The sequence below is a fragment of the Alexandromys fortis genome, unplaced genomic scaffold (assembly GCF_014885135.2).
Source record: "Alexandromys fortis isolate MF-2015 unplaced genomic scaffold, M_Fortis_MF-2015_v1.1 scaffold_76, whole genome shotgun sequence".
NCBI lineage: Eukaryota > Metazoa > Chordata > Mammalia > Rodentia > Cricetidae > Alexandromys > Alexandromys fortis.
In genome coordinates this window covers 5,248,519-5,259,706 of record NW_026067997.1, presented here as the reverse complement: position 1 = coordinate 5,259,706, position 11,188 = coordinate 5,248,519, and the positions used below count along the sequence as shown (strand labels likewise).

Here is an 11,188-nt window from a genome sequence, read left to right as displayed (position 1 = left end):
CCAACCAAGTCCCCCTCCCTCGTTAGCCCAAAGAGCAATCAAGTTTCCCTGCCCTGTGGGAAGTCCAAGGACCACCCACCTCCATCCAGGCCTAGTAAGGTGAGCATCCAAACTGCCTAGGCTCCCACAAAGCCAGTATGTGCAGTAGGAACAAAAACCCATTGCCATTGTTCTTGAGTTCTCAGTAGTCCTCATTGTCCACTATGTTCAGTGAGTCCGGTTTTATCCCAGGCTTTTTCAGACCCAGGCCAGCTGGCCTTGGTGAGTTCCCAATAGAACATCCCCATTGTCTCAGTGTGTGGGTACACCCCTCTCGGTCCTGAGTTCCTTGCTCGTGCTCTCTCTCCTTCTGCTCCTGATTTGGACCTTGAGATTTCTGTCCGGTGCTCCAATATGGGTCTCTGTCTCTGTCACCTTTCATTGCCTGATGAAGGTTAATATTCCAGAGGATGCCTATGTTTTTCTTTGGGTTCTCCTTATTTAGCTTCTCTAGGATCACTAATTATAGGCTCAATGTCAACTAGATTATTTCTTGTTTTTGCTAAATTTTCCTTGTTCCTTATAAATTCTGGGTATTGACCCTTACTGCATGCATGCCTTGCGTATACTTTTTAGCATTCCACAGATTATCTTTTCATTTGAGGGATTACTTTCTCAGTTTTAAAAAGTGTTTTACTTTTATATAGGCCCAATTGTTTATTCTGGCATCTCTGCTTATGCTATAGGTGTCATTTCCAAAAATCCACTGCCAAAGCCAATGTCATGGAAAGTTATTCTTGTTCTCTTCTGGTTGTTTTATAGCTCTGGCTCTCCTCTCTAAGTCTTTAATCCATTTTGGGAATTCTGTGTGTGGTGTCTGATAAGGCTATGATTTCAGTTTTTTCCACATGAATTTCTGTTTTTTTTTTTTTACCACAACTTATTTACGAGATTATCCTTATGCATTCTTGTCAAATGTATTGAAGATCACTTGCTTTGTATGCATGGGTTTATTTCACAGGCTTCTGTTATGTTTTATCGTTGCATTGCCTGTTTTAGAAATCACCACTCGATTCTGATTTCTTCAGTTCTGAAATACAGTGTGACATCAGGAAGTATGATTCTCCCAGCTTTATTCTTGCTCAAGATTTCTGTGGCTATTCATTGTCTTTTCTGATTCTGTAAGAATTCTGGGAATGATTTTTCGTTTTTTTGCTTATTATCTCTAACAGGATTTTTGTGCAGAGTCTAGGGTTCTCTAATCACAGTGGGAGCAATCAGTTTTCTTACTGTGCAGTTAGGATGCCTTTTGCCTCCTTTTCTTTCTAGGCTCGTATTTCTACACCTTGCATGTGTTCATGCAAGGTGATGAGAATGGGCACCTCTTTTCCTCCATCAGTTAGAGGGAAGGTCTTTAACTTTTCTCAATTATGGGGTATGTTAGCTATGGATTTATTAGGATGGCCTTTAATGTGTTAAAGTGTTTTCCTTCTGTTCCTAATTGAGAGTTTTCATATTGAAAAGTTGGTTGCATTTTGACATTTTTGTATTGATTTAGATGATCATTTGAGGTTTCTGTCCTTTGTTTTTTAATATTGATGTTATAGATTTATTGACTTGTATATCTTGGACCATACTTTTTTCCCTGGCATAAGTCCTACTTAATCATGGTTGCTAGAAGAGGATGCTAGATGTTATTCTAATCTTAAATTTATTGATTTTTTTGTATTCTAACCTATTTTGTACTCTAAAGAATATTTTGCTCACACTTCAAAAAATACCTTTTAATATAGTTGAATAAAGTGTGCTGTGTCTATTTTGTCTACAATAAGCTCAACTCCAACATTCCTGCATTGCTTTTCTGTCTAGATGATTTACCCATTGTTAAAAGTGGGATATCAAAATTCCCTTTTATTGTCTCAATGTATATTTCTCCTTTTAGATCTGTTGACATTTGTTTTATGTGTATTGGTGCTCCAATGGTGAATGTATATGTATTTGCAAATGTAATTTGCAATTGCTTAATTAACTACTGTATTGTTTTATAATCTCTTTCTTTGTTACTTTGCTTTTTTTCACTCAGTGTCCTTTTTTTCTGATATAGTTCCTACTGCTGTCTTTTAATTTCTACTTGCATGGAATTTTTCCATGTTTTCTCTTACAGTTTATGTGTTTCTAAATCTGAAGTGGCTTATATGTACGCAGTATATAGACTTGAGTCTTTTTAAATTTTTCTTAAATTCATTCAGTGTTCCTTGCATCTTTTAATTAATGAATTTAAGCACCTTTAAAATTAAAATAAATGTTTATAACAAAGACTTTCTATTACCGTTTGTCAGTTATTTTGACTGTTTTATTGATTCTTTTAATCCCATTTGCATTTCTCTTCTGTATATTTACTAAAGTTTTGCTTTGTGGGTTTTCCCGAGGATTACATGAAATATTTTATTATTATAGTGATGTATTTTAAGTTGACAATAATCTAAATTTGATCACATAGAGAATTTATACACTTTAACTCCCTTGACTTCTGTTTATAATGCCACATTTTACAACATTTACACATTTTATGTGTATGTGTATGTCTGTGTGTGTGGTGTGTGTGTGTTTGTGTAAGTTTTTTTTATTGCTGTGACAAAATACTCCATAAGACAAGGATTTATTTTGGTTGACAGTTTGAGGAAAGCCTATTGGCAGGATCATTTGGCATCTGGCCACATTTTGTCCTTAGGCAGTAGAGAGATGTGTTAATCAGTGTTCTGTTGCTGTCAGGAGACACCATGACCAAGGTGACTTTTATAAAAGAAAGCATGTAAATGGAGGCTTGCTCACATGTGGGGAGCATGGCAGACAGGTGCTGGAGTAGTAACTGAGAGTTACATCGTGATCCTTAGGCAGAGAGAGACTGGGTCTGGCAAGGCCTTTTGAAACCTCAAAACCCACCCCCAATGACACACTTCCTTCAACAAGGACACATCCACTTCCTGGTGACTAAGCATTTAAATATCTGAGCCTTTGGGGCCATTCTTATTCAAACCCCCACAGGAGAAATGAATGTTCATGCTCAGCTGGCTTTCTCCATGTCTTCTGTCTCATACTTTGACTCATTTGATGATGCTGTCCATATTCAGTTTGGGCCTGCCCTGCTAAGTTAAACATTTCCAGAAACACTTTCATAGATAACCCAAGAGGCATACTTCCATGATGATTCTAATCCAGCAAAGTAAACAATAGAGATTAACCACCACAGTATCTATTAACAAATAATAGTTATAGATGGTTTAAATATTTTTGCCTGTTTTCCATTATTTCAGAATTATGAGTGGTTACATGCTGCCATAGTGGTATCAATATTATTCTGAATTCAATAGAATACTTACCTTTAGCTGTAATTTTTGTACTTTGATGTTACTAATTAGGATCTCTATTTCATTTTGAAGAACTACCTCTGGCATTTTTTCCCCTGTGATTCCTCTTGTGATTATGAAGTCCCTCACTTCTTACACACCTTGTAAAGTCTTGGTCACACTTACATTTCTGAAGAAGAGATTATCAGATAAAATATGCATGGCTAGCAGTGTTTCCTTTCAACCCTCTGGATCTATCACCTTGCTTGCACATACTTGTTCATAGGAATGCATAGAAAGACCTATGGAGTTCCCTTGTATGTTATAAAACCTCCTCTTGCTGCTTTCAGCACTTTTTTCTTTGACTTTTGGTAGCCTTTTTGTTTTTGTGGTACCAGGGATTTCATTCAGTACCTAACATATACTAGGCAAACACACTATCACTGAGCTACATCCAAAGCCCAATAATAATTTATCTCTGTGAAATCTTCGGTTGAACCTTGTTGGAGAACTTCAGGTATCATACCTGAATGTTCATCTCAGTTTCCTTCATGTGTTTGTCATCCATGTTGCAAATTTCCCTCTATATCATTCTTATCTTTTTTTTAAACTTTGAAACATTTTAATAAATAACATCAAAATTTTGCAATATTAAAATCTCAGGTTTCCCAAACTAATTTTTTTTATTATTATTAAAAATTTCTGCCTCTTCCCCGCCTCCTTTTTCCCTCCCCCTCCCCCCATTCCCCATACCCCACAACCCTCCCCCTCCTATCATTCCCAATGTGACTAATAGAGAAGAAAGCAAATCTCTTTGGCTTGGGGCTTCTGGTTCTGCTTCTCCTACTTAGGATAAGGTGGTTTGCTATCCCCAACCCCACATCCACACTGCCCGTCTGTTTCTCCTCACTTTCAGCTGACTTATCCTCCCTTTGCGATTCCCAGTGGTCTTCCAATTATTCCATCTTGGAGACAGAGATTATCTATTTTTCCCCTGACTTTTCTCATCCATTGTGCCACACGAAGGCTGCTTCTGCTTCACCGTCTTCAGGTACCAACCATAGTATAGAGAACAGTTTGGTACCTCTAAAAAACCAGAAGCATTTAAATTGAAGAGAATCTGTGCTTTCATCTTGACTTAAAGAAAATCTAACAACATTGGTGCATCCTTATCATAGAGCAGTGATCTTGTTAGTGGAATGTGTTTTAATTTATTATTGAGCCTAGCATGCACTTTGCTTTCTTCCTTTACTTACTTTCACCCTTTGGAAACCTTGTTTCTAAGAACTTTATTGAAACCCCGGAATATAATTTTAATTGTGTGCTTTATTTTCTTTGTTAGAAGCAATGGTCTTTACTTCAAAAAGAAGTTTCTCAGCCTAACTAGAATAAAACTAGTGTTTTAAACATTGTGAAATAAAGCTATAAAAATACTTTAATTCATAACCTTAATCAGTAATCACTTATTTATACAGTTTTTACATGTGCTATTTCCATTCCAGTAAAACCACATTTATATCTTTTTTTTTCAATATATTATAAAATCATGATACAATGATTGCTGATTTTTGTTTATTTTTCCACATTAACCATAAAAATAAATATGTATGGGCCATCAAGATAGCTCAGTTGCCAAGCCAGATGACCTGAGTTTGATCCCTGGGACCCACATGGTAAAAAGAAATGATTTTCATGAGTTGTCCTCTGACAATGACACTCAAACACACTGTGGCATATGTGCCCCATACACATACGCGCACACATACATTTCTAAGTTGCTAAAATCACCATTATTATGTTTTTCACAAAACATACTATATATTATTTCAATTACTAAAATCTAATATTTTACATTATCTTCCTTTATTAATCTAATAAAATTGCATACATGTAATGCCATTGTTAATTTTATCACTGTTTTGCTGATCTCACATCTCTATTCTCCAGCTCCTTTGAGTACGTTTTTTTAAGACATGTAAGATTTAGTTTTGTTTTAATAATGAGTATCCCTGGTTGATTGACAGCAGAGTTTTCGTATGGGATTTGGCAGAATATATAACAGAATTCTTATTGGTTCTAAAAGTTATTGTTCATATCTCCTAAAATTTTATGTCCTTAGCTCTTTTTCTTAAAAAAAAAGAAAAACTTCCCTTTTCACACTTAAAAAAAATTCAGTAACTTTCACTGTGATTCACTTGACCTAAGATTTATTGTAATATGTAGTGGGTGCACTTGAAAGGCTTAAAGCACAAGGCTACTCAGCAGGTACTCCTTTATGCTGTGTATACAAGAAAAAAAACACAAAGGTTTTTTAAAAGTGTAGAAGTCTATACACTAAAGTGTACACTCTGGGCCAGTGTATACATGAAATGTCGATTTGATAAGAATGTCATTAGATCACTCTTTCTTAGGAGAACAGCTCCACTTTTTTCACTTATGTTTTGTTTGTCTAGGTGGGGTCAAACCTTGTGCATTAAACTGCCTGGCTGAAGGCTACAATTTCTACACTGAGCGGGCCCCTGCGGTCATAGACGGAACCCAGTGCAATGCTGACTCTCTGGACATCTGTATCAACGGAGAATGCAAGGTGGCTCAGATTTGACTTCTCTTTGTTGGCATCTTTAAGAACTTTGTTTTCTCCCCAAATAGTAGCTTATCTTGGGCTTTATGATCAATTTTTTTATATTGTTTTGTTTTGTTTGAGACAGAGTTGCCCTGACTGATCTGGAACGTGCTTTGTAGACCAGGCTGGCCGCAAATTCACAGAGATCTACCTGTCTCTCTCTTCAAGTGCTGGGATTAAAGGTGTCCACCAACACTGCCTGGCCTTATGTTCAATTTTTTAAAGCTACATTTTAAATAAATTCAATTCCAACGAAGAACAACAATATACAGCACACACACACACACACACACACACACACACACACACACACACACAGTGACCCATTCACATACTGCAGAACCATGCAAAAGGTGATTTCTTCTGGAATTTTAATTGCATTTATAATAATTGCCAAAGGTATTCATTTTTTGGTCTTTAATTTACATTATCCTCCCCTTCTCTTTATAAAAAAATAATAGAAAAGAGAGGGAATAAGAATTCAGCTCGTCTTCATGTGGCTACCATATGTTCGTACTGGAAGACTTTATATATTTCATAGTATAATTTTTTCAGAAAGTGTGAAATAGCTATGTTCCACCTACTTTATCTCCTTTTGAAGCATTATGATGGTTTTCATTACACAGTCAGTCTTATTAAAGCATTTACTTTAGCATTAGCCAGACGACTTGGAAGGATCAGATCAAATCCATGGATCTTATCATAATAAGAAAAGCCACAAAACCACTGTTCTCATAACTTGTTTTGCTTGTTTTACTCTGAAAAGAGGCACATTACTAAGTGATGCAAACTGAGAAAGAAAAGATAAAACCAGTGTTTTGCTTAACTTCATAATTTACCAGTCCCTTTTGATAAAATGTCTCTAGATCTGATGATACAGTTAACGCATACACATGTATGTGAATGTGTATGTCTGCATGCATTTGTGTATAAGTGTGTGTGTGCATGTAAAGAACAAGAGAGAGATGTATTTACTTACGTATATTTGTATAGGTACTTTATCATCTTAAAGTTAAATATATTTTCTAACAGTTTTTAGATAACAAATATACCTATAATTTTATTTTAAAATTGTTTTAGTGCCAATGGCTAAATTGCATATATACAAATTAAGACACCAAAATGTATGCCATATATATGTTAAAAGCCCTTATTTTTGTAATTAAATACAAAATTGAAAGGTGAAATTTTAGCTTCTTAAATTGCATGCTTACGTCTCCTTTTGTTTATGCCAATTTGATTCCTAATCAAGAAACAGATATTTCTTTTTTAAAATCTTACTCAGGTATGAACTTCATAATTAGTATCTAGCACTAACAATTGCCTGAAAGAGGTCATGGTTTAGGAATGGTAGACAGTAGGGCTCAGTGGGACCCTCTGTTATATCCCTGCAGAGGATGAGCTCATATGGACCTCTCTCTACTAGATCCCTGCAGAGGATGAGCTCAGGGGACCCACTGTTAGAACTATACAGAGGATGAACTCATGGGGTCCTCTCTGTTATATCCCTGCAGAGGATGAGCTCATGGGGTCCTTTCTATAAGATCCCTGCAGAGGATGAGCCCAGGGGGACCCACTGTTAGAACACTACAGAGATCCATGAATCATCTTTTCTAGTTCTTGAATTTCTAGACTGGGGTTGAAAGAAAGAGTTAGTCCATTACTAATAAATTATAATATTTTAAAGGATTAGAACATTGTATCAATCAAAGAGAGATCTAGGTTAGAAACAGTCATGGTTCTAAGTAATCAATTTTCTTTTTTGTTTAGGTATTTAGAAATGTTAGCTGTGCTTGCTAGAGAATGACATTAAATGGGAAAGTATTTCCTATTTTGATTTCCTTTACTGGAAATACAAGTAAATAATTAAATTATATGTATTTATTAGTTATAATTCCAAAAATTTCCCCTTTTGACACACTGAATATTCTTTATTTTCAGCATGTAGGTTGTGATAATATTTTGGGATCTGATGCTAGGGAAGATAGGTGCCGAGTCTGTGGTGGGGATGGAAGCACCTGTGATGCCATTGAAGGGTTCTTCAATGACTCATTGCCCAGAGGAGGTGAGTATGGAGACAACTCTTCCTCTGGTGAGCTGCAGTAGTAAAGACTCTTGCTTTCCCTTTCCTACCTGCTGAAAACTTCTTGATGTGGGCCAGCAGTATCCTCTCCCCAGACAGTGGTCCTTTCAGTCTCTTATATGTTAAATGGAGCTTCATGAAGATGTTTAAAGAATGCTCTTTTTACTTCAGTTAGCCTTTCTGTGAGGAAGGATTAAGGACTGAAAATAAACTTTTGTTCATGCTAGGCAAATGTTCTGCCACTGAGCCACACTTCCAGCCCTCTCACTTAAATTACCCTCTTTGATTCTGAATGCCCAGGCAGAAGTGATCCTATTCTTACATCCTCATTGGGTAGCTATGACTATAGATGACATTTACCACTTCCAACTCACTATGTTTCTTTAAACTGTGATGACCCAGAGAGCACTGGTGCGAGAAGAACATGTTGAAAAAAGAAATACGGAACAATTACCGCACATGTTAAGGCTGTAAAATATCTCGAGATGATTGTAAAAAAAATTAGACAGATTCAGGCAGATCTCTATGAGTCCATGGCTAGCCTGGTCTACATAGTTCCAGGCCAACCAAGGGCTACATAGTCATACTTTATCTCAATCTTCCTCCCACCCCCCAATTAAACATTTTTCTCTTCATAGACCCACTGGAAATTTGTTTTTCCTTTGCAATTATGAAGTACAAAGTCAAAGAAGAAATGAAAGAATAAAAATCATTGCTAATATTAAATGGCTGCTAAGCACTCATTTTCTAGGTAGCTGCTTATTGCTGGCAATCCTCTGTATTCCAGGTTATATGGAAGTGGTGCAGATACCAAGAGGCTCTGTTCATATTGAAGTAAGAGAGGTTTCCATGTCAAAAAATTACATTGGTAAGTTGTTTTGCTAGATTTTTTTAAAAATTAATGATGTGAAAGATCTAATACTGAAAGAAAGATGTTTCAAGATGCATCCATATACATACAAATACTAACCAGAAAAATTAGAAGCTTATAGTTTATACTTTAATATGTTATATTTTGTTTTTAACTCAACATTGAGTATATCTTGCATAGAACAGAATGTATAATTATAACTATATAATTTGAATATTATTAATGATCATATAAATGCTACAACCAAAGTAGAAAACATTTCTCTAATTCTAAAATTCATACCCTTTTACAGTTAAATTCCCTTCACTCCTCTTGAGAGTTTAATTCTATTAGTCCTAACCCTGGTCTCAGGCAAACGTTGATCTATTTTTAATTTAATTTTTATTTTCATATATGTATGGTATGCATGTGTTTATATGTGTGTTATAATAATATAACTATATAATGTTAATATGATACTTGTTAAATGGTAGATGGGTATTTGAGACATATGTATATAGTCTTTTACTATTACAAATAAAGCTTCTGTGACGTGTGTGTGTGTGTGCAGGGACATGTCATTATCTCTAAGATACAACTACACTTCATGTTCATTACAGATTTATCCACAATAGCCTGAGACCTAAATCCAGGTCCTCTGCAAGAACAGTCCATGCTTTTAACCATTGAGCTATCTCCCTTTGTTTAATTTTTAAGTCTCAGGTCTCAGCACCCATGTTGGGCAGCTAACTACTGCCTGTATCTCCAATTCCACGGACTCTGACACCTTCTTCTTGAGTCTGGGGGATACTGCTCTACATTCACAGACCCATACACATAATGAAAAATGGAAAAGAACAATATGGCTGTTAAACCAAGACCTGAACAATGACAACAGCTGTTGACATGCCAGCGTAGATGGAATAAATCACCTAAGGTTTGGTTTAATCTTAAGAAAAGCTGCTCCGTCAACACAAATAACCCCAATTAGACTAGATTAGACCAAATTAAAATGCCCACGTTTAATAAATGCAGCACTCTTGGGTGGCAGAGTTAGCATTGTGGGAAGAGGAGCCCAGGCAAATCCCGGAGACCACGTGTTCCTTTTTCCAGTGCTAGCCTAGAAAGCCTGTGGAAGTGATCCTGACCCTCCCTGGGGGAGGGGTCAGCGCTTGGCAGGCTGGGAGCTGGAGTCCTGGGCAAGGCAACTCCCAGGGGGAGGGGCCTGAGATGGAGCTTTTTGTTCCATTGGCACTCCACGGATGACTGCCGGGTCTGGGGTGATGCTCCCAACTTAATATTATAGCCTTACCCTTAGATTAAGAGCTTGAAACAATTAAAAGCTGCTAAGAGAGGGAGAACTCATCTTGCCCATAAATAGGGTACACTAAATGATCATCTAATTCCAAGAGGTGAGCCCTAAAATATATGCATATAAGCAGCACTAAACAGTCTCGGTAAGTTACAATTATGTATTTATTTATATATATATGTATATATATATATGTGTGTGTGTGTGTGTGTGTGTGTGTGTGTGTGTGTGTGTGTGTGTGTGTATCCCTTAGTNATAATTATATTTTAATTTTAAAAATTGGACAAAAAATAAAACAAGGAAATATTGCTCTGACATGAACAAACCCAAAGATATTTTGCATAATGACATAAACCAGGCACAGACATAGATAGCATATGACATCATTTATATGTATGTGCTAAAATTCTCATAAAAATGTGGCTGATTACGGTAAGCCTTGGAAGGAGAGTAACAGATGGAGAGATGTTGGTCACCAAGTATAAACTCAGTTATGTGATAGATAAATCCTGTAGCTATATCATATACATCTAATAAGAATGTATTGTCGTGTGACACTATTCCTGGGGAGATGTGAACGAAATAACTACACACAGGGAACAGAGGACAGACCAAATTGGACCTTACCAAAGTCCAACTTGGTGAACCACTTTTATCAGTGCTACTTAAAGGAATATGGGTGAAGGGTTACTTACAGGAGCAGGGATTACTCAAAGATAACTGCCTCACCCAGCATGGATGACCGTTCACAAAAACTTGGAACCCAGAGGACACTGCACAGACTGGGCAGCTCAATAGGTTAGACAGTGTCCTTTCCCAGTGGCTCAGATGATCTTTGTTCCTTCTATGAAGTTTGGCAAGTCTGCTTTTTTCAGGATAATTGACCACTATTGGCTTCTTCCAGGTGACCGGCCTGAGTCTTCTTTATGCCCTGGCTCACCTGAGGGTGACTTTAGCCTTTCGTTTATGTGGACTTGAGGAAGGACTGACTGCT

General features: G+C 36.6%; 1 protein-coding gene across 16 annotated transcripts in view; it reads left to right on the top strand.

Annotated features, from left to right (window-relative positions):
• The window catches only part of Adamts6 (ADAM metallopeptidase with thrombospondin type 1 motif 6), a 216,220-nt gene that overhangs the window by 140,137 nt on the left and 64,895 nt on the right, over positions 1-11,188 (top strand). For all 16 annotated transcript variants that reach the window (XR_007595091.1, XM_050160420.1, XM_050160418.1 and 13 more), the window contains 3 exons: positions 5,780-5,913; positions 7,891-8,014; positions 8,820-8,900. Coding sequence is in view for 15 of the 16 variants with exons in the window: in XM_050160420.1 (XP_050016377.1) it covers positions 5,780-5,913; positions 7,891-8,014; positions 8,820-8,900 (339 nt within the window). In the remaining variant the exon portion in view is untranslated. The remainder of the gene's footprint in view (positions 1-5,779; positions 5,914-7,890; positions 8,015-8,819; positions 8,901-11,188) is intronic.